This window comes from Chiloscyllium plagiosum, unplaced genomic scaffold (assembly GCF_037043375.1).
Source record: "Chiloscyllium plagiosum isolate Xiang-an unplaced genomic scaffold, Cpla_swu_hap1 HiC_scaffold_12, whole genome shotgun sequence".
Taxonomy (NCBI): domain Eukaryota; kingdom Metazoa; phylum Chordata; class Chondrichthyes; order Orectolobiformes; family Hemiscylliidae; genus Chiloscyllium; species Chiloscyllium plagiosum.
In genome coordinates this window covers 61,460,900-61,485,717 of record NW_028270150.1, presented here as the reverse complement: position 1 = coordinate 61,485,717, position 24,818 = coordinate 61,460,900, and the positions used below count along the sequence as shown (strand labels likewise).

At 39.4% G+C, this 24,818-nt stretch overlaps 1 protein-coding gene across 4 annotated transcripts in view; it reads left to right on the top strand.

The window, feature by feature from the left end:
- The window catches only part of lsamp (limbic system associated membrane protein), an 843,236-nt gene that overhangs the window by 682,175 nt on the left and 136,243 nt on the right, over window positions 1-24,818 (top strand). For all 4 annotated transcript variants that reach the window (XM_043700769.2, XM_043700768.2, XM_043700770.2 and 1 more), the window contains exon 4: window positions 22,671-22,805. In XM_043700769.2, the coding sequence (XP_043556704.1) occupies window positions 22,671-22,805 (135 nt within the window). The remainder of the gene's footprint in view (window positions 1-22,670; window positions 22,806-24,818) is intronic.

The following is a 24,818-nucleotide window of genomic DNA, read 5'->3' as shown; positions in this document are numbered from 1 at the left end:
AATAAAGGAAAGCATACCAAACGCCTTCTTCACTATCCTATCCACCTGTGACTCCACTTTCAAGGAGCTATGAACCTGCACTCCAAGGTCTCTTTGTTCAGCAACACTCTCTGGGACCTTACCATTAAGTGTATAAGTCCTGCTAAGATTTGCTTTCGCAAAATGCAGCACCTCACATTTATTTGAATTAAACTCCATCTGCCATGCCTCGGCCAATTGGCCCATCTGGTCCAGATCCTGTTGTAATCTGAGGTAACCTTCTTCACTGTCCACTGCACCTCCACTTTTAGTGTCATCTGCAAACGTACTAACTGCATTTCTTATGCTCGCATCCAAATCATTTATGTAAATGACAAAAAGTAGAGGACCGATCCTTGTGGCACTCCACTGGTCACAGACCTCCAGTCTGAAAAACAACCCTCCACCACGACCCTCTGTCTTCCACCTTTGAGCCAGTTCTGTATCCAAATGGCTAGTTCTCCCTGTATTCCATGAGATCGAACTTTGCTAATCAGTCTTCCATGAGGAACCTTGTCGAATGCCTTACTGAAGTCCATATAGGTCACATCTACCACTCTGCCCTCATCAATCCTCTTTGTTACTTCTTCAAAAAACTCCATCAAGTTTGTGAGACATGATTTCCCACGCACAAAGCCATGTTGACTATCCCGAATCAGTCCTTGCCTTTCTAAATACATGTATATCCTGTCCCTCAGGATTCCCTCCAACAATTTGCCCACCACCGACATCAAGCTCACTGGTGTATAGTTCCCTGGCTTGTCCTAACTACCCTTCTTAAAGAATGGCACCACATTAGCCAACCTCCGGCACCTCACCCTTGACTATCGGTGACACAAATATCTCAGTAAGAGATCACTTCTCTAGCTTCTCACAGAATTCTAGGGTACACATGATCAGGTCCTGGGGATTTATTCACCTTTATGCATTTCAAGACATCCAACACTTCCTCCTCAAAAATGTGGACATTTTGCAAGGTGTTACCATCGATTTCATTACTTTCTATATCTTCCATATTCTTTTCCACAGTAAATACTGATGCAAAATACTCGTTTAGTATCTCCCCCATTTTCTGCTGCTCCACACAAAAGGCCGCCTTGCTGATCTTTGAGGGGCCCTATTCTCTCCCTAGTTATCCTTTTGTCCTTAATGTATTTGTAAAAACCCTTTGGATTCTTCTTAACTCTATTTGCTAAAGCTATTTCATGTCTCCTTTTTGCCCTCCTGATTTCCCTCTTAAGTATACTCCTACTTCCTTTATACTCTTCTAAGGATTCACTCGATCTATCCTGTACATATGCTTCCTTCTTTTTCTTAACCAAACCCTCAATTTCTTTAGTTATCCAGCATTTCCTATACCTACCAGCCTTCCCTTTCACCCTGACAGGAATATACTTTCGCTGGATTCTCGTTATCTCATTCCTGATGGCTTCCCATTTTCCAGCCGTCCCTTTATCTGCGAACATCTGCCCCCAATCAGCTTTTGAAAGTTTTTGCCTAATACCGTCAAAATTGCCTTTCTCTAATTTAGAACTTCAACTTTTAGATCTGGTCTATCCTTTTCCATTACTATTTTAAATCTAATGGAATTATGGTCGCTGGCCCCAAAGTGCTCCCCCACTGACACCTCAGTCACCTGCCCTGCCTTATTTCCCAAGAGCAGGTCAAGTAGGTACATCCTCTAGTAGGTACATCCTCTCACTGAATCAGAAAAGTTTCTTCCACACACTTAACAAATTCCTCTCCATCTAAACCCTTAACACTGTAGCAGTCCCAGTCTATGTTTGGAAAGTTAAAATCCCCTACCATAACCACCCTATGATTTTTCCAGGTAGCTGAGATCTCCTTACAAGTTTGTTTCTCAATTTCCTTTTAATTATTAGGGGGTCTACAATATAATCCCAATAAGGTGATCATCCCTTTCTTATTTCTCAGTTCCACCGAAATAACTTTCCTGGATGTATTTCTGGGAATATTCTCCTTCAGCACAGCTGTAATGCTATCCCTTAACAGCCCTGACTGTTTGACTTGCTTCTGTTCTCAACTGTACCAGTCTCAGATTGATCTCTTCCCTCACTATCTCCCTGGGTAGCTCCTGTACCCACCTTACTAGATTAAATCCTCCCAAGGTGCTCTCGCAAATCTCCCTGCCAGTATATTAGTCCCCTTCCAATTTAAGTGCAAGCCGTCCTTCTTCCGTACACCAGCTCCTCAGCCATGCATTCATCTGCTCTATCCTTCTATTCCTGCCGTCACTAGCTCATAGAGTAATCCAGATATTATTACTCTCGAGGACCTCCTTTTTAAATTCCAGCCTAACTCTCTGTGATCTCCCTTCAGAATCTCAACCTTTTCCCTTCCTATGTCATTGGTTCCAGTATGGGCAATGACCTTTTGCTGGCCCCTCCCCCCCTGAGAACATTCTCCACCCTCTCTGAGACATCCTTAATCCTGGCACCAAGAAATCAACACACCATTCTGATTTCTCGCTGCTAGCCACAGAAACGTCTGTCTGCACTCGGACTGGAGAGTCCCCTAACACTATTGATCTCTTGGAACCCAAGGTACCCCTCATTGCATTAGAGCCAGTCTCAATACTAGAAACATGGCTGTTCGTGCTACATTCCCCTGAGAATCCATCATCCCCTACATTTTCCAAAACAACATACCTGTTTGAAATGGGTATAGCCACAGAAGACTCCTGTGCTAGCTGCCTACCTCTCTTACCTTTCCTGGAGTTAACCCATCTATGTGACTGTATCTGAGACTTTCCCCTCTTCCTATAACTGCCATCCATCATATACTGTCGCTGTTGCAAATTCCTCATTGCTTCTAATTGTCTCTCCAACCGATCCATTTGATCTGATAAGATTCGCAACCAACAGCATTTATTGCAGATATAATCCTCAGTAACCCTTAAACTCTCTTTAAACTCCAACATCTGACAAGAAGCGCATATCACTCTACTAAAGGCCATTTTTGCTCCTTCACAATCTACAGACCCAGAAAATAACACCATCTTATTCCTCTACAAAACACTGCCCCAGGTTACATTAATAGTTATGGCTTATATTTTAAGTTTAATTAAGAGACATATCTCAAAAAACATATAATCAAGAAAGAACCCACTCTACTCACTACTGCAGCATTTCTGTGGCTCCCACTTAAAATCAATACACTTATCTGCTTCTGTGCTGTGAACTTCGCCCAACAGTTCCTCCAAGATCGGTTGTGAATTTCACTGTTTTTTAATTTTCCCAGACGCACTCCAATGTCCAGCGATACATGAATTCAAACAGTAAAGGCAGTAACTCTGCAGGTTCACTGCTGTGTCAGTTTCTTTCTATCTCTGTCCTGCACTGTCCTCACCATGTGTTTCCTTTGTCTGTTCCTCTCCCTTTTAAAACTGCTGTTGTTTTGACGTTTTTTTTCCCAAAGTTCCAAAACAGTGCAACAGCATATAAAACAGTATTTACTGCTCCTGGAAATCGCCTCCAACACCTAAAATACCTCAATAAATGAGCAGTTGTTACAGCCAGACATTTTTCCCATCCTCCATCTTGGATTACCCGGAATCCTAGGTCCAACATCCCTCACCTACAGTACTGTGTATTCATCTATACCCTAAGGACGTGTTCAAAAAGGCAGCTCACCTCAACTGTCTCGTAGGCAATTAGAAGTTACCAATAACAGCAACAGCCATTTCCCATGAACAAATATATAAAAAATACCTTTTGCATCTCATTGTTGGGTTTTGTTAAGACCACAGTTGGAGTATGATCTTATTGAATGGTGGAGCAGGCTCAAGGGGGACTGCATAGCTTATATCTGCTTCTATTGTTTAAGTTTATGCATTTAATTAAGAGAACAGATAGCTTTGTACCGGATCAGCTTTGATTTTTGTGCTTATGCTTAGAATGGAGCTGCAATTTTCTGACTCAGAGATGAGTATGAAAGCCATGACTGACAAAAATTTAGTTTATTCAACAAATGTTAATCAATTGTACACATGTCTGAAAAGATTTTACAGTTTGGAGAAACAAAAATGACATTTGTGCATTACTATAAATATTCTAAATTAATATCAGATATACACCACTGAGAGATACGTGTTGCAATGTCAACATCTGTTCTTAGCACAGCAGTTTGTACTTATCCACTTTTCTGAATTCTCTGTGGTCCATGTAAATTGCAAGATTGATAAGAATTGAAGGAAAATTTGATTTGAGAGAAGAGTGGGAATCAGAAAGGTTTGAACCAAGCTGAGGGAAATCAGCCAAATCAAAGTCTCACTGTTCCCTTGCATCATCACCCAATACATGTTGTTTTATGAACAGCTTCTTTGGATATGAGATGATAATTGACCACACAGAAGATGAATGCAGTTTAAATGATATGATTTGAAATAAATAGGATCAACTGCGCAAAGGGATGGACTGTTTATCATGATGTTTTGATAATATTGAAACTGCTTTTCACACAAAGTTCAGAATGCAGAAAGTTATTAAACTATAATCGTTCCCCTAGATTTACAGCATAGAAAATACCATTCATCCCATGTGGCCTGCACACTTTCCAAATTCCTTAACATTAGCTGCTTTAAATATTATTTCAACTTTCCTTTATGAAATCCATTCTTCTTTACTTCTGTCCGATTTAGCAATAAATGCCATGACCCTGCAACCCTTTGTGCAAATAACTAATTTCTAACATTTTTCTTCATCCAAGGCCATGCCCCAGTGCTAACATTCACCATTCATTCCTGACCCCATTCTTATCTCTTGCCACCTCATTATTCATAACAGGCAATAAGGAGATGGGAGAGGGGCAAGAGGGATGATATAGCAATGGGTGCTGTGTGGAAGGCGCTGTAAATTCACCACAAAGACTATGTTGTGAGGTGTCCTGTTAGTCCTCTCAGCTCTTGTGCGTTGGTTTAGGAGGACTCTGTTAAGACTGAAACATTTTTTATTGCAAGCAGTTGCCTAGAAAGTTATTGACTGTACTTTCAGTGACTGGATCTGCACATATGCAAATATTCCATCGAGTGTTATGCTAAATGCAGCTGATCCAAGCAACTAAAAAGGTCTTGTCATCTGCAGAGATCTGTAAACACATTGGAAAACCCAGTCAGCCTTCGTTACTTGGTCTCATTTAAGCATTCTTGGCTCATTTCACAGACATCCATTAGCCTATTGAAACAGTTGCATCTGCTCGGGGGCAGTTTGACTATGGCATGAGTTAACCTGTATATTCACATGAAATTTCAGCTGGAATTAAAATGAGGTAGATAGTTCTACTTAACCTCCTAACCATAATCATTTAAGAATAATTTTCCATTTATTCCTATTCAAGAATGTAGTCAAGTAAACAAAAATTAATTTCAACTGCACAAATACACTCAGATGTAGATGCAACAGGCAGGTAGTTTCTGTAAAAATGCAGCATGATTAAAACAGCAATAACTCAAAGGCATTACTTGGAAATAGAATATATAAAGACCCTAAAGCATGCAGAGAAAGATAAAGCAGAAGTATTTATTCAAGAACGAGAAGAAAGCAAGGACTTTGGAGAGGAGATCGGATAGCATCTAGGAAAATATGTAGTGGAGAGACCTGGGATAACAGGTACATTTTTGAATTTGTGAAAAACAAGATGTTTGTCTAATTTGAATAATATTCTGTCCACATGATTTAACATCTGTAAATATCCGATGAATCCTCATTGAGTTAGAGTATTACTTGGAATCTTGTCTTGGGTGGACTCTCCCAGTGTTGGCCCAGTAAACTTCATTGAACCTTGAGGCACCTGAGATTATTTTGTAAAATAATCCAGCACAAAATGTCCAAGGGAAAACAATGCTTAATTGACAGTTTCTCTCTTAGATCAATTTCTCAATTACTCAGTGTTTATTTACACATGATAAAGCAGCTTCTCTAATTGATATTTTAAAGATCTGGCTGATCGATGGCTTTTATAAAAGCAATTTTCTTTCTGAAAATTATAAATGATTTTTTTTTAAGAAAACACCTTTTTTCACATATGCATTGTCACCATTGGGTTCATTGCTTCTGTACAGAATAGCCCATGTGACTTGGTTGCCAAGGATGGATGAGACACTGTAAACTAATAGGTGGAGGCACATAGGTTCACGTGGATGGTTTGAGGAGGCATGGCTAAGACACTTAACTCTCAAAATGTTTCAGTATCTAAACAATGATTCATCCAACTCCATGCAAATTGTGGAGGCCTAGAGATGTAATGGAGCTAACTAGTTGGGAGTACAAGGTTTAGAAACTTGATCCACACCAGCTTGCACTCATCCTACCTTGATGAAATTGCAGGCACCATGGATGGAATCAGGAATCCTGGAATTTGTTCCATGCTGCTAATGTTAATGGCTTTAAGTCTCCCTAAGCCTGCAAAGATACAGCCCTGTGTCCCTTATAATGCATAAAATGCTGAAGGACTTCTTAAATTACTTTCTCAATTAGGAATTGTACAGGGAAGGAATTATACATTTGAAGTCAATATACTTGCTGATCATTCACATTCTTCAGTGTCTTTCCTTTGAATGTTGTTCTTCATAACTTGTAATCATAGTTTCTTAATAACAAACTGTCTGAAATTAGATTTCTCATCTCTTTGTCCATTCTACTGCTATGTCATCCAAGTATATTTTACAGTTTTTCTTCATTATTTTCAAACCCTAACGTCTTTTTTCATCACATCTCATACTAGTTCTCCTAGCACAGTCATGACCTGGTGATGCCAGATCCTCTGGTCTCAATCATTTATACATGTACTGAACACGGGTAGTGTACATTGTAAAGGTATCTAATATTCTGTTCTGGAAATATAACTCTTAGTTTAGTGAATTGAATTTTTAAATGCAAATTAAATGGAAAAAACCCTGCTTTAACAGAACTAATAAACATAAAGACAGTAACAACTCAAAGGAAGGTGTTCAATATGTGTTAGAGTGAGAGGCAAGAAAACAATAAACAACAACTAGTCATCTCTAGCTTCATTATGGAATTACTATATCTAGTAAGATTGCAATTATTGCCTTTATTTGTCTGGGTCCCGGAATGAAACAGATGTTTTGAAGATAAAATTAATTACATTAAATTTATACCTCATGTACGATGGGAATAATATTGCAGGGAGATTTGTTTTTAACTTTGGGATTTAGCTTTCTGATTTCTCAAAGAAATAAACGGTCAGCTTGGCTGCCATCTTGTGACAGATAGAAAGAGAATTTGTCAGGAACTGTGCACCAAGGCAGAGGGTTGTTGAAACCTTTGATATCTCAGGGTGGGGGGTATTTCTAGTGACTTGTCTCTACGGTGATCCAACTGTCATGTCTTCTTACTTAACTGAGTTCTGAGTTAATGGGTTTAATGAGGTTTATTTAATGAGATGCGTTCTGAGGGCCTGGGTGAACAAAAATCAGAAAAATATAATCAAAGGTTACTTTTGCACCCAGTCGATAGTTTTAGAATCTTATGGGCAAGGATCCCAGGATCTAAATGAAACTTCCTAGGCTCTATTACACATGCTTCTACAAAAGAAAATAATACATTAGATGAGAAAAAGTTGATATTCTGAATTAAAAACAATTTCTTTCATAGTTTTTATATAAACTCTATTCACACTAGTTATGCTGAGTAATGCTATTTCGTAAAATTCATTTGACTTCTGAAAATGTTTGGTTAAAATCCACACAGCATAATCTAGCCACGCTTTTTTTCTTGACTCTGCATTTTATCTATTTAACTTCATGGTGCCCTGTGCTGTGGACCACTTCTCCCTAATTAGATTTTTTTAATCTTTCTTTTCTGATCGTGCATCACAGTAAAAGCATTTTTACTTGGTACTCCACAGCATAAAGTGCCCTGGTGAAAGTTCAGTCATGTTCATCTTCCCATTTGTGACACCACCTGTCACTTATAATGTCACTCTGCAGGAAACAGCAGAGAAAATGTTCTTATTATTACATTATTCAAATTTATTTGCTTCAAACCCAAATCTAAAAGGTAATCCATGGAACTGTGGAAGCTATATTGCTGAGTGTCTACAAACCTTGAATATTTGGTAAAAGTATTCAACTTAATGTTATTTGAAATTTAAAATTAAATAATACTTCTAAAGTATGCAATGTAACATAATCTAGTTGGTACAATTTACGGCAAATATTCACTTCAGTTGAATTTATCTGATTCACTATTTCATTAAATACGAAAGGTGTGTCAAATTCACCATATTCCTTAAATGTTTGGTTAAAAAAATACATCATATGATGAATGAATCTGCAGAAACGTGAGTTATGAAACTGTTCTGTCAGCAAGTGAATGCACTTGGTCAACAGCACCTTGAAGATCAAGGCCAGCAGGAATTAATGATGGGAAAGATGACAATTAACAAGGCCAAATATTCCCCACACATATTCATTGTAAACGCGATTGATGGTTCCAACCATAGCTGTTGCAGCAAAACAATGATGGATGAAAAGAAAAGGAAGAAGATCAAATGGTCCAGGAAGCCCAGGACCAGCAGCATCGTCCAGCGAATGCTGAATGGCCTCCCTATGAAGACGTTCCAGCTAAAGGTCCCCACAAGAAGGCCAAAGACAATTATCCTCCTAGCTATTTCCTCCAGATGAGCGAGGTGCAGTGTCACCGCAAACTGAAGATGTCAATGGAAACTATCACAGAACTGAACCAACTGCTGGAGTAAGACCTGTGACATGAAGGGAATGGTGGCCATCCTATCCCAGTGTTCAGCAAGGTAACATCTGCATTGTACTTCTTTGTAACTAGTTCCTTCCAAGAAGCCACTGGGGATCAATGCAGAGAGCTAAAGACTGGACATTAATCATGTTGAGAGGGCCATAGCATCTTTCAAATTACTTTATCAACAGAATAAAGTTCCATTAATGTCACAAATGTCCATGTCATCTGTGATAAGATTAGATTAGATTAGATTAGATTAGATTACTTTACAGTGTGGAAACAGGCCCTTCGGCCCAACAAGTCCACACCGACCCGCCGAAGCGCAAACCACCCATACCCCTACATTTACCCCTTACCTAACACTACGGACAATTTAGCATGGCCAATTCACCTGACCTGCACATCTTTGGAACTGTGGGAGGAAACCGGAGCACCCGGAGGAAACCCACGCAGACACGGGGAGAATGTGCAAACTCCACACAGTCAGTCGCCTGAGGCGGGAACTGAACCCGGGTCTCTGGCGCTGTGAGGCAGCAGTGCTAACCACTGTGCCACCGTGCCGCCCACAAAGCCGTACCACATCTTAGAAATCTGTGCCAGGTACCCTGGGATGATACCATGATGTCTATATCTTTGGGATCTCTCATGTTCCTGCCGTGCTTGAAAGACCACGTGGGCTGTGGGGAGAATAAGAACTGTGATTGATGCTGATGAGTCTATTTTACAAACTGAGATACAATACTGCCTATTCTTCAACCAGGGCCATGGTAGAACAGAGAATAGCCTGCTAATGATGGAGTTCTGCTGCTTGGTTCAGCCTGGTGTGGTCATGATGTATGCTTGAAACAGAGTGCATCACATAATCCCAATATGCTATGTTCTGCACAACAGGAGCTGGCAAAGAGTGTATGTAATTGAAATTGTTGAACTGGGAGGGGAGGAGAGTCTGCTGTGGAGGAAAATGAGAATATAGAGCAAGAGGAGCATCAGCCTCTGCAGAATAGAGTACCAACACGTATTACACACCCTGCAAGACTCAATTAATTTCCTGTTCTAGTGGATGTGAGATGGGTGCAATGATCATTCATTGAGTGTAATTTTGGTGTTGCTTGACAGGCTTGCAGTCCATTTCAGTTCTGAAAAATAAATACACCTTCTGTGTTTGTTTGCTCCTCATTTTTGCACACGGTTGACCCACATTTAACAATGATGAGATACTGGGCTACATTGGGCACTGTCTAAGACTTTGACATTCTTGTAAAATGCAATGTGGCTAAAGACAGGTAATCTGTGTGGCTTGGTGCTTAAACAATGATAGATGTAAGACGGTTCAGATGCATGTGCAATTTTGTGTCAGCCCTGCCACCTTTATGCCCTGAGAAGGAGTGGTTCATGGTTGCTGTCCTGCTTTGTGTATCGTGAAGGCAATTCCAGACTGTCAGTGCTAGATATGGTGCATGGTTCGTTCAAAGATGTACCAGTGCCGGGGATCCCAGGATTTCACCTCATGGTAAGAGCTTCCCCTAGTGGTGAGTGGGAGAATAGAATGACTGGAGTACCATTGATCATGGTGCATTGTTAATGAGGTTGTTTGGGATGATACCGTCTCCCAGTGATTTTATTACCAGGTATTTGAGGTGTGCTTCTGTGAAAAAGGCACAGTGTGAATACAAATATTGTTTAATGCAAAGCTCATGTGTAAAATTACAATCTAGAGAGGAAAAGTGTACAAGATGATTAACCCTCAGGGGAATAAGAATTGCAATCAGTATTCATTGAGGTTTCTTTTCAATGTTCTCTCTGAAGATCATGCCTTTCCTTGACATTTCTGTGTTAACTTGTTGCCATACAATGACTTTACCAGCCATGAGTGCGTATAAATGTTTTCTCCAATATTTAACAGAAAAAAGTTCCTTCAATTTTGCATAGATGAATATTGCATGATAGAATACTGGAAAAGTAGAGGTCAATAGAGCATTAGATTAATTCAGTGCTTTGTTTTGAAATATGTAAAAATTATCTATATTTTAGTCCAGAATCTCATTGTGCTAATTAATTGTGGAACGTAAAGGATCTAGTAACATTTTCTCAAGTCCAGTATGATGACACGATGTTAAGCAATTCTGCAATTAGGCCTTTTCATAAAGAGCTGAATTTCCTACTGAAGTCTGGTCTGGTTTAAGATATATTGCTAGGAAGCAAGATTATACAAATTGCTGTTTTAATTTAAGAGATTGCGCATGATAGACATTGGCCAAGTCACTAACCAATGGCTTTTTTCACTAGTAATTAGACTTTGACATTGAATAGTCATTTGTAAGTGAACTACCTTTGACTAAGGGCCATTAACTGTCGTGTTTATCTGACTGGGGTTCAGCAATGAACTATCTTATTTGCATGTTAGTGCAGACTTTTGTCAATGGCAAAGAGATGATGCTTACCACTTATCTGAAGAAAGCTACACAATAACATCTAGCCATCTCTGTGGCATGTATTTTACCAGGACTGATATTTATTTGATTCTGCAAACAAGTATAGGGGCTATCTGGTGCGGAACAGCCAGGTTGTCATTAAATAAGCTTATGTTGTGAGACTTGAAAGAGTTCAGAAAAGATTTACAAGGATGTTGCCAATGTTGAAGGATTTGAGCTATAGGGAGAGGCTGAACAAGCTGGGGTTGTTTTCCCTGGAGTGTCGGAGGCTGAGGGGTGACTTTGTAGAGGTCTATACAATCATGAGGGGCATGGATAGGATAAATAGACAAAGTCTCTTCCCTGGGGTGAGAGAGTCCAGAATTAGAGGGCATAGGTTTAGGGTGAGAGGGGAAAGATATAAAAGAGACCTAAGGGGTAACTTTTTCATGCAGAGGGCGGTACATGTATGGAATGAACTGCCAGAGGAAGTGGCAGAGGCTGGTACAATTGCAACATTTAAAAGGCATCTGGATCGGTATATGAATAGGAAGGGTTTGGAGGCATATGGCCCAAGTGCTGGCAGGTGGAACTAGATTGGGTTGGGATATCTGGTCAGCATAGACGGCTTCACCCGAAGGGTCTGTTTCAGTGTTATATATTTCTATGACTCTATGTTTCTATAATTCCCAAAGCCAATAAACCAGAATATAGACTTACTAATATCCCTCATTTTACAGAAAGTAAAATAAAGGTTGAGATGTGCACATGAGATTATGGAGGAAGATATAATATAAACTTCCAAAAAAAAATTAAAACATGTCAAACTTCTTTTTTAATAGAAGAATGCAACATTCCACAAAATCTGTATTTAGTTTTCCAGGGAGGCTGCTGAGTAATAATTATAAACTAGGCATGGTGTTAAAGAACATGTCACATCTCTTTCTAACAAGTGTATGATGGCTCAGTGGTTAGCACTGCTCCCTCGCAGTGACAGGGACCCAGGTTCGATTCCAGCTTTGGGCGACTATCGGTGTGGAATTTGCACGTGTCTGCTTGGATTTCCTCCCATAATCCAAGGATATTCAGGGTTAGGTGAATTGGCAATGCTAAGTTGCCCATAGTGTTCAGGGATGTGTAGATTAGGTGCAATAGTCAGGAGTAAATATAGGGTAGGGGGGAATTGGTCTGGATAGGTTACTCTTCGGAGGGTTGGTGTGGACTTGTTGGGCTGAAGGGGCTGGTTCCACACTGTAGGGATTACATCTTCCTCAAGGGGTTTTAACAGTAAAACTAGTAGCTTATAAGTGAAAGTTTACATCAATTTAAGTGACTTCTGAAGATTTCCGTCTGAGGAGGCTTGCACATCAAATCCTATGAAGGAGAAAGGAATGACTGACAGCAACTTAGAACATAGAACATAGAACAGTACAGCACAGAACAGGCCCTTCAGCCCACGATGTTGTGCTGACCACTGATCCTCATGTATGCACCCTCAAATTTCTGTGACCATATGCATGTCCAGGAGTCTCTTAAATGTCCCCAATGACCCTGCCTCCACAACTGCTGCTGGCAACACATTCCATGCTCTCACAACTCTCTGTGTAAAGGACCTGCCTCTGACATCCCCTCTATACTTTCCTCCAACCAGCTTAAAACTATGACCTCTCGTGTTAGTCATTTCTGCCCTGGGAAATAGTCTCTGGCTATCGACGCTATCTATCCCTCTCATTATCTTGTATACCTCAATTAGGTCCTGTCTTCTCCTCCTTTTCTCCAATGAAAAAAGTCTGAGCTCAGTCAACCTCTCCTCATAAGATAAGCCCTCCAGTCCAGACAGCATCCTGGTAAACCTCCTCTGAACCCTCTCAAAAGCATCCATATCTTTCTTATAATAGGGCGACCAGAACTGGACGCAGTATTCCAAGTGCGGTCTAACCAAAGTTTTATAGAGCTGCAACAAGATCTCATGACTCTTAAACTCAATCCTCCTGTTAATGAATGCCAAAATACCATATGCTTTCTTAACAACCCTGACCACTTTAAGGGATCTATGTACCTGCACACCAAGATCCCTCTGTTCCTCCACACTGCCAAGAATCCTGTCCTTAATCCTGTACTCAGCTTTCAAATTCGACCTTCTAAAATGCATCACCTCGCATTTATCCAGGTTGAACTCCATTTGCCACCTCTCAGCCAAACTCTGCATCCTGTCAATGTCCTGCTGCAGCCTACAACAGCCCTCTATACTGTCAACGACACCTCCAACCTTTGTTTCGTCTGCAAACTTGCTGACCCATCCTTCAATCCCCTCATCCAAGTCATTAATAAAAATTACAAACAATAGAGGCCCAAGGACAGAGCCCTGTGGAACACCACTTACCACAGACTTCTAGGCAGAATATTTTCCTTCTACTACCACTCGCTGTCTTCTGTTGGCCAGCCAATTCTGTATCCAGACAGCTATGTTCCCCTAAATCCCATTCCTCCTGACCTTCTGAATAAGCCTACCATGGGGAACCTTATCAAATGCCTTGCTGAAGTCCATATACACCACATCCAGAGCTTGACCCTCATCAACTTTTCTAATCACATCCTCAAAGAACTCGATAAGGTTTGTGACCTGCCCCTCACAAAGCCGTGTTGACTGCATTTAATCAAGCCATGCTCTTCCAGATGGTCATAAATCCTATCCCTCAGAATCCTTTCTAACACCTTGCAGATGACAGATGTGAGACTTACTGGTCTGTAATTGCCGGGGATTTCCCTATTTCCTTTCTTGAAGAGAGGAATTACATTTGCCTCTCTCCAGTCCTCAGGTACGACTCCAGTGGAGAGCAAGGATGAAAAGATCTTCGCAAGTGTCGAAGCAATTGCATTTCTCATTTCCTAAAGCAGCCGAGGGCAAATCTGGTCCGGGCCAGGCTACTTGTCAATCTTAATGTTTGACAAAATTTTCAGCACATCAGCTTCCTCTATCTCTATCCATTTCAGCATGCACACCTGCTCTTCAAAGGTTTCATTCACTACAAAGTTTGTTTCTTTCGTAAAGACAGAAGCAAAAAACTCATTTAGGGCTTCCCCTACCTCCTCAGACTCCACACACAAATTCCCTGTGCTATCTCTGATCGGCCCTACTCTTTCTTTGACCATTCTCTTATTCCTCACATACGTGTAAAATGCTTTTGTGTTCTCCCTAATCCGTTCTGCCAAGCCTTTCTTGTGCCCCCTCCTGGCTCTCCTCAGACCATTTTTAAGCTCCTTCCTCGGCTGCCTGTAATCCTCTAGAGCTGAGCTTGACCCTAGCTTCCTCCACCTATGTAAGCTACCTTCTTCCTTTTGACAAGAAGCTCCACCACTCTCGTCATCCAAGGTTCCTTTCTCTTAGCACTTCTTCCCTGTCTCAGAGGGACATATTTATTCATCCCTTGCATCAACTGTTCCTTAAACAGTCTCCACATGTCTACAATGCCTTTACCATGGAACAATTGCTCCCAATCCATGCTTTCTAACTCATGTCTAATCGCATCATAGTTTCCTCTTCCCCAATTAAATATCCTCCCATTTTGCCTAATCCTCTCCTCAAAACTTCTGGATTTTGATGCATAATTGTGCATGTAGCAATGCCAAAAGTTGCTGTCAGCTACTCTGCTGTACTGATGGGGAATGTTTGTTGTTGTGCTTAGTTTAATCTGAAAACTGCAGTATACATATAAGTAAGGAAAATGGAAATTTATCATTTGTAGCAAGAGTGCCTTCCCCAATAAATCTCTACAATCTTTTAGATGGGTACCATTGCCAAACGTCACCATCCACCTTGTCAATATTCAGCTGTGAATGTATTGTTGATCTGATTTTTTATATTGAGCAATATGTGTACCACTATTGTAGCTTTGTCAACTAGCTATTTTGGTTCAGAATATAAAAGCTATTTCTTCACTTTACAGCCTGGACTAAATTATGACAGAATATGAGCATCAAATTCAAAATTGTGATCATATTGGACATTAGAAGCAGTTCCTTGGAACCCCTCTGCAAATCCCTTTACTCTGCTGCAATGAATGTAGTGGCATTTCGAACTAAAAATTAAATTGTATGTCTTTCACATATTTCAATGTAAAATACTGGGTTACACATTTTGCCTGCAAATTGCAAATTCCCATTGTTCCTGAAGAGAAATTGACTGTGCTGAGATAACTGTGGGGTTGATTTTACAAATTCTTTTCTGTAGAAAATTAAAGACGATGAACTGACTTCTGCTCTCTGAGCTCCCACTATGCATTTCTTTGCAGAGAATTGTGCGGTAGGAGTATGCATTGCCAAATCCTAACTGTGTAAGTGTACATTCTAGGAGATCACTGTCAGAAAATTACATCTCCTTCTATAAAATTATAAAACTGAATTTTCTGGCTTTTGGATAGGTATGTCAGCTCACTAGACCTTATGAGCTCGTTCTCAAATTGAAGTTTGTTGCCACCATCCCCTTTTAATATAAGTAATGACAGGGCCTGCTTGACCTGGTGTATTAATGAAAATTACTTCCTTGTCAAACAAGTGAAATTTGAATTCAGTTAAGAAACTATCTTGGCCGCACAACAACACAATAACCATTATTTACTCAAGAGTGGGATGCTGGAAAAACACGGCAGGTCAGGTAGCATCTGAGGAGCAGGAGAATCGATGTTTCGGGCAAGAGCCCTGCATCAGGAATGATGAATGTTCCTGATGAAGGGCTCTTGCCCAAAATGTAGATTCTCCTGCTCCTCTGTTGGTTTTCCAGCATCACACTCTCAACACTGATCTCCAGCATCTGCAGTCCTCACTTTCTCTAACCATTGTTGACTGTCATACAAACCCTGTTCACTGATGTCCTTTTGAGAAGGGAATCTGCTGAGTAAGGCAACATTGGCAAGAGTGATCATTGCATAGTCTTTGTGGTGATGAAGTCCCATCTTCACGTTGAGGAGACCCTCCAGGGTGACACTATGAGTGTGCTGATTGGGACTGACTTGGAACAGAGCTAGCAACTCAAAATTGGATATCCAGCAGGAATTCTTGGCCATCAGCAGCAACAGAATGATATTCAACAACAATCCACCTTGATCCCATAGCTGGACATATCCCCACCCTACCATTGGCATCACTTGTGAGATGAACCCTAGCGCAAAGAAGAGTGGAGGAGAGCATACTTTAAAAACTTCAACTTTGTGAAGCTACAATAAAGGATTGTTTGCCAAACAGTGGAAGCAGCATGCAGTAAACAGAATTCAGAAATCCCACAATCAACGTTTTGGACATAAACTCTGCAATCCTGCCACAACCAATCACAAATTGTGGTAGACAATTAAACAAGAGTAGGAGGTGATTCCAGAATTATTCCCATCCTCACTGATGGAGTAGATTGACACAAAAGGCAAAGGTAATAAATCTCATCCATTTTCAGGTTCAAGTGCCATTCCATCTCTGCTTCCTCTGGAGGCCTCCGGCATCACAAATGCCAGTCTTCAACTAATGTGATTCACTCCACCTGATATCAAGAAATGGCTGTAGGCATTAGACACTGCAGAGGCCATGGGTTCTAACAACATTCCACTAATAGTACTGAGGGCATGCAATGCAAAGCTATACGGAAACCAAGCTGTCCCAGTATATCTCCAGCACTGGTGTTTATCCAGCCTTATGGAAAATTGTCCAGGTATGTGCTGCCCACAAAAACTAGGAAAAATACAACTCAGCCAATTACCCACTTATCAAATAAAAACTGAAAGAATTGCAGATGCTGTAAATCAGAAACAAAAACAGAAATAGCTGGAAGAACTCAGCAGGTTTGGCAGCATCTGTGAAGAGAAATCAGAGTTAATGTTTCAGGCCTGGTGACCCTTCCTCAGAACTGATGGTGACTAGCAGAATGTCAGTTTATTATGCAGAAGGTAAGGAGGGGGTGGGGAATAAGAAGTAAACAATAGTAGGGAATAGAGCTCAAAGAGACTGAAGAAAAGTTGGACAGACAAAGGAGTCAATAACGATCTGGCTGGGAGGGTGAAAAGGTCTTAATGGAGATTGATAGTGGCTTACAATAGGTAGTGTATAATGGCAGACTATGTGATAACAAGGCCTTATGTGTGGGATAGGGGGCTAGGACATGGGAGACTTCAGGCCCTAAAATGAATGAACTTGATATTCAGTCTGGAGGGTTGCAGGGTCCCCAAGTGGAAAATTAGGTGTTGTTCTTCCAGCTTGTGCTGAGCTTTACTAGAATACGGCAGCAAGCCTGAGACAGCAATATCAGTCTGTAATATCAACTGTTGTCAACTGAATGACTTGCATTGTTCAGGAAATTCTATTCTACTGTATTTAGGATAACATTCATGCTAAACTTTCTCAAAGGATGGATTCTCCAAAACCTGGGAAATGAATGCTCACACCCTCATGCGACTTTGCATACTATGTGTTATTTAAATTATTTAAATGTGTTAGTTATATAAAGTGTCTAGAATGCTTGACTTACTGTAATCCAGCAATGAAAACTAAGTAACCACAAGTTGGCTGTGCATTTTGATCAGAATGGTAATATGTAATGGTGTCATTCAATTAAACAAATTTGCAATTAAACAGAAATGGAAGAATTGAAATCCAATCAAAGACAACTAAAAAGAAAGTTCTGTAAAGATTTCAGATAAATAAAAATCAGCAGGGAAACCATGTAATGTAAGTAGTCTTTATACTTGTGTGTCAGACCACAAAATCTAGTTAAGATTTATGCTGTGGGATATAGCCTGCTATCGCAAGGACTGTACTTTGTAGAAGACATTGTAAACCAACTTAAAATGACCTTGCTGAAAATGAGCCATTTTACTAGTGGAAGATGGCCAGTTCTAAGTTCAATAATTCCTAATTGATTTAGGCTGCATGGCTACTTACCAGCTGATGCAGACAGGATGGCCGAGTATATCATAGAATCGAAAAGAATGTAATCTGTATATTTTAGCGTTGCTGAATACATTCATCTTATAAATAGTGGGATTTTAAATGGTGGAAAACGGGCTTGTGCAAGGTGGTCAGAGTGAATCAAACTAAAATTAGTGTCAGTATTAAAAAACTGCAATACATTTTGTGGTGAAGAAAGATTAATCTTTGAAGCACAGTCATGTATCCATTCATAGCAGCCATTTTGTGCCAACAGTGTCTCATTTACTACAATAAATTGATTGCACAGTTAATCTTGCTTTTAAGGGAGAAATGCTGGCCAGGACACGGGCACATTTTAACATTTACTCACCATTTGATTCACTATGACCACTGTGCACAAGCTTGTTTCCATCATTTAAAATCCTGCAATTGAATATGAACAGAAAGATTCAGATATGCAGACTACATTCTTTTGGGTCCTGTGATATAAATCAAAGTATGTTTAAATCCAATGTAATGTGCCAGAGATTTCATGATCTGATGGCATTAATTCAATAAAAGTGTGGACTGTAACAATAAGAATCCTTAGTTTAGGTAAAGAAAGAATTTATCTTTCCATATTTAAAAATACATCCCGTTAAAATGTTTTAATGTGATTTCCCAGTATTGCTTTAAGATAGCATATTTGGTGATGGAACAAATATGGGATGAGAATAAATTCTAATCTTGTCTCTGCATGTAAACAACAGACAGTTTGGAAATGTAAGGGAACAGAATGAAAATGCCCAAGACAAGGGAAAAAAAGTCTATAATCTGATAAAAGACTAACTACCAAACTACCTCATACAAACCAATAACAGATCAAAGTTTGGGTTTCAACAGTGACTATAAGAAAGAAAGCTATTAGCAGAGGGGTAAAGATTGAAAGGATTAGAAGCTGGATAAACACCAAAAAATTTAACTTCTGATAAACATGCCAACTCTGACTACCATGCAGAGTTACTATTTTGAATTCAGTGACCCTTCTTCAAGAATTATTATTTGCAGTTCTGAAGTAGGGTAACTGGGTGTGAAACTTTATCTCTGCTTTCTCTCCACAAATGCTGCCAGATCTGCTAAGGTTCTCAGCAATTTCTGTTTGTGTTTCAGAATCACAACATTCACAGTAATTTGTTTTATTTTCTGTATCACTGTACTTGATTAATACAGAAGCACAGGTTGTAGTTGTGTTTTGATGTAAGAATAGAATGATTCTTTTTGAAGGCAGAGCATTAATTAGTTCGAACGTGACAGAGACAAAGAGACTAGGGCAAGGTTTAGATCAATCTCTTGTGTCAGAATGTACTTTCAGGTTAGTTGGAGCCAGGGAGCCTGGGAACCTGATTGTATTAAGTAAAGCACAATTGGCGGAAGATGCAATCAGTCAATTTATATGAATCATAACCAGAGTTATTGTCACCAGATTGATAATGCTTTATCGCAACAATAAATACTGCAAACTCTACTAACACTATCAAATTAACAGAGAGATTGTGGTGACATATCACTGGACTAGTAATGCAGAGGATCCAGACTCATGCTCTGAGATCAGGGGTTCAAATACCACAATAGCAGCTGGAGGAACATAAATTTGATGATTAAATCTGGATTATAAAGCTAGTTGTAGTCACCACGACGATGATCAACAATTGCTGTAAAATCACATCTGGTTCACTAATGTCCTTCTGGCAAGGAACTTAGCCATCCATATCTGATCTAACATATACATGACTCCAGACCCATACCAATGTGGTTGACTCTTAAGTGCCTCCTGAATTTTAAGGGTTATTAGGGATGGGCAACAAATGCTGGCCTTACCAGTGAAATCCAGACACGAAAGAAAAAGAACGCTCGATATCCATAAAGTGAATCCATTCAACAGATTTCCTGCCTCTGATTTATGCTGGTGTATTTACTGTAGAACACGAAAAGTAAATATTTGGAATTTATTTATCATGTGCAAATTAGGGCACTGTTAAATTACATCAGCAGAAGTGATTTAAATACTAGTGTCAGTATTTGTCTTTTGTCACATCTCATTGAGTTTGGAGCATCATGATTTTGTCTTATTTCATAAATGTTAATTACTTAGTGTAGATGTATAATGAGTGAATTATGTGTACATGGGTGTAGTCACTTGGCTGCGAACTAGTTGAAATTAGACCACAATATACAAAGAGGACAGCTTTGCAATCCTTGTTGATTCATCCACCTTTTCATTTTCATTTTTTTCAAGTAAATGTATCCTATGCTGATCTATTCCCAATTTTACTTTGTCAATATTAATATTTTCAACCGTGGAAAAGAGGGTTGAAGGTATCACACCATGTGCAATACATAATGACTGCTATAATTACAGATACCATGTCAGATCCTAAAAGTATTGGTGTAATGTGCTGAAGCTCTTAAGGTAACATGTGCAAGTGAAAATATGCAGTGCACTATTTAATTTCATAATTTTCTAAATGGTTTCCTATTTCCAATCATGGAAAAAGTCAACTCCTGAAATTTGCTTCAATTGTAGACAGCAGAAAACATTTCGGAAGATAGTTAATATTTCTGTTATAGCCACAAGCAAATAAACTAAAGGAAATTGGTGCTGAAATTTGTGTTCTTTGTACATATTCTGACAATGAAATCTATTTTCAAAGGGAGAAAGTGACTTTGGTTCATGGCTACAGGACTGTGTTAATAGTCACTGGTGCATTGTCCTAACAGAAATGAAGTATACTTTTCTGTTCCTATTTTCTTTTCTACTTACTGACATAGAATTCTGAGGTACAGTAAAATAATATATTTTGACTTCTGCTTGCATTTGCTATGTATGAGTCAAGCCTTTAATTGGCAGAGAACTGTCATCAAATCCTGAAATTAGAATTCATAACATGTATATACATCCTTTTGACTGATTCATATTTTGAACTGGATTTTTCTATGCAGCTTTCATACTCTTGATTGTGGCATAACCTTTTTGGTTTTAAGTGGTATCAAGGAGATGAGAAGTGATATCAGTGGACCTTATAATTAGTGTCCTTTAACATAAGGTTGATCTGTGCCAGCAATTGACAGCTAGAGAACCAAAACCTGTCCATATTATCACAACATTAGGGCCATTCAAAATATAATTACATACTAGGCCAGAAGGATGCATTTCAGTGCACTGAATTTTCTTTTCTGAGGATTTTATTTGATGTCACATTTTTTAAGTTCTGTCCAAAGTTTAAAACATTGTAATTCAGTTATACTCCTTTGAGTTAGCTCTGATAATACTGCATGTTAATGTAATATCGAAAATCTGAAATATCATTCACCTTTTTAGATTTACTCTTGACTTTGATAGAGTTATAATCTAAGAGCATTTCTCCACTAAGAGTGCCCCTGTGGTAATGCTGTCACTATTTAGATTATTGTATTTTTTTTTCAACTAGATTCTCTTCTCATGCTGGTGCAATCACCTGTAGTTTGTGGAAGAGCCCCATCCTTGTTACCTGCCACCATTATTTATCTTTTACTTGTTGGTAAAAATCCTTGCGATGAGATCAACATTCAGATAGGAAGCATTCATCTTCCAATTCTTCCATTTTCTCTGTTTGTTTTGACATGAACAGTTTGGTGGTCTTTAAGTTTCTCCAGCTCATTTTGAACAAATGGAAGTAAACCTTTATGGTTCTTTCAGCAGCTCTACAACCTGGTCTCAATTCTATTAACATCCCGAAAAATAATATAAAAGCTCAATTGCATCAAGGCCGATTTATCCATTGTTCCAGTTCTTATTAGATTCTTAATCCCACCAAGATCTTGCATTTCTGTAACTTGTGGATTCCACCCTCTTTGAGTTGCTTTTCTGTGGTGAGGAATATTATGCAGATTGTCTTATAGATACGGGTAATTATAATCATTGAACCAGCAGCTTATAATGTTGCTAACTAGTAAACTAAATGTAGTTAAGCTAATAATATGTCCATTTGTGGCCCAGTGGTTAACATTGCTGCCTCACAGCACCAGGGACCCGGTTCGATTCCAGCCTCGGGCGACTGTCTGAGTGGAGTTTGCACATTCCCCCTATGTCCGCGTGGGTTTCCTCCCACAGTCCAAAGATGTACAGGTTCAGTGAATTGGCCATGCTAAATTGCCCATTGTGTTCAGGGATGTGTAGGTTAGGTTTATTCGTCAGGGGAATTGCAGCGCAATAGGAATGGGAATGGATTGGTGTGGACTTCTTGGGCCAAATGGCCTGTTTCTGCACTGTAGGGGTTATATGATTCTATGATTTGTGGACTGCCCAACCTTATGTCTTGTAAATTGAGCTAAGGCTTTATGGTATGCAAGCAATGTTCTCCTGCTGATGCTGATGCCTGAACTCGCATAGTATCTTTTAAAGTGAGCTGGCACAAATTAAAACATCTCTGGAGCCAAATTTAGTCACCATATATTAAAATGTAAACTGTAATTGTAAATTTAAATTGAGCTTCGGCTCAACTGCAGCTTTGTTCAAAAGAGAAAGAATGAATGTGTGACACAATTGCTTTAATTAGCACCACTATAACTTGTATTTTAGCCAGGGAATTTGAAGAGGAAGAGGAATACCTGGAAATCTTCATGATCAGCAAGTACCAAGCCGGCATTTACCAGTGCAAAGCTGCCAATGAGGTTTCCTCTGCTGATGAGAAGAAAGTCCATATCACTGTTAACTGTAAGTTGCTCACAAATCACCTTTCATTCCGAAGAAGACCAAGTGCTGGACTTAAACAGGTGTCAAGTGATTCAGCCATATCATTGAAAACATATATTTTTCATTTTTTAGACCAGAACTTATTTAATCAGAATTAACAGGGTATTTTTGCAAGGATGCTTTAAATAATTTACACTCAATACATTGACAATTGCAGCAATTGACAAAATAGAATTTTTGACTAAAAAGATAAACAAATTTGAAGTTGAAATGATAAAACCTAAAATGAGTTAAAGCTATTTATCTTGTAATATTAGTTTTTACAGAGTTTTATTGACACAGTACATAATTTTTCATTGTATTGGATATAGATAATTGTTATTTACTTAAGACAGTGTATGGTAATTTCATTGAGTATGTCGTTAGTTAATTAAAGATATTGTGCATTTTTATTTTTATAAGTAAGAAGAATGAATATTTGCTTCAAACCCATGATCTCTTTGTTTGCCATTTATTTCTGTGCTTTGATAAATATTTATCTACCTTACAATTGGGTCCAATTGTGAATATAAGTCTTCTGCCTTTTTCACAACATATCTGTAATCTTTTATAGCACTTTACCTTTCATACATAAATCTCTGATCTTCTAAGTGTTTGGGTTATTTCATATAAATTATGAGAGTTGCCTGATTTTTAAGTGAAAGTCTGGTGTGGTTGAAGAGTCAGTAATTAGTTTTCCCAAACCCAACTCCAAAGCACCCCATTTTAGCTTTAATTGAGGACAGAGGTCAATGAATGAATAAGTTGCTAAGTGTGTTTGAACTTTAAATCTGATCTAACTGCAGGCCCACATTTTTGCAGCTTTGAAATTTACCTGCTGCCGTGTGGGTCTCCTGAGGCCTCCATTCCCTACTCTTCCCCCAGTTAGATTTGGATTCTGCACCATCACTAACACTGTCACCACCACCAGGCTCTGAATGCCCCAAAACTCTACCAGGGCCAGATTCCTGTTGTTCAGAACATAGTCTCAACAGCTTATGTTATGCCAAACTCCATAATGCCTCTATCTGATCCCTGTCCCCTCCTGGTTAACCTATCTTCAAACCAATTTGCTCTCTCCCCCGCCCCCGATTCTTTCATGGACTTAAATGTTATTGTGATTCTTTCCATTTGACTTCAAGGCTCAGCTGTCAATTCAGCTGGGTCTACATAGAACCTGAGAAATGATACAGCACAGAAAATGCCATTCCGCCCATGGTGCACGCCATTGTCCATGGTGACCCAACGACACCCAATGCACATTTCTAATCCCATTTTCCTGCATATGACCCATTGCCCTGCAGCCTATCACACTTAAAGTCCAGATCCAGGGAGTTTTTAAAAGAATTTAGGGTCTCTACTTCCACCACCAAGTTAGGCAGTGAATTCCAGACACCCACCACCTCTAAAAGTGTTTTTCCTCACATCCACTCTAATCCTCCTTCCACTTAACTTTAACCTATGACCCTTGATTTTTGAACTGTCTTCTAAGGGAAACAGGTTTCTCCTTTTGACTCTATCTCTACTCCTCATAATTCTCACAAATGATAACATAGAAACATTTTGAACCAAACTGCAACCCAGGTTTGTTGGTGGTGTGTTGCTGGGGAGAGCTGCATTTTACCAAGTTCACCACCAGGTGGCAGATAGCAGAGCAGTTGGATGCAAAAATAAGCAGAGCTGCTCCTGAGAAATAAGCAATTGCTGACTGTTTTGGCATTGTGTTTAGGGTGCAGTAATGTAAAGGTCACAATATCCCTCCATGAGCCTATTTTACAGCAACCTGCGATGTGGTGAGCAAGGTCTGCTATTCAGTAAGACCTATGACAACATGGATCAACCAATAGCTGTGGAAGTCATTGAGTGATTGAGCCAAATTAGCTTCCTCCTGAGATTCCCAATATCCAGTCTTGAATCAACTCAATTCACTCCGTATGATATCAAGAAATGTCTGAAAATATTGCATACGGCAAGGGTTATGGGTCTTGACAAAAC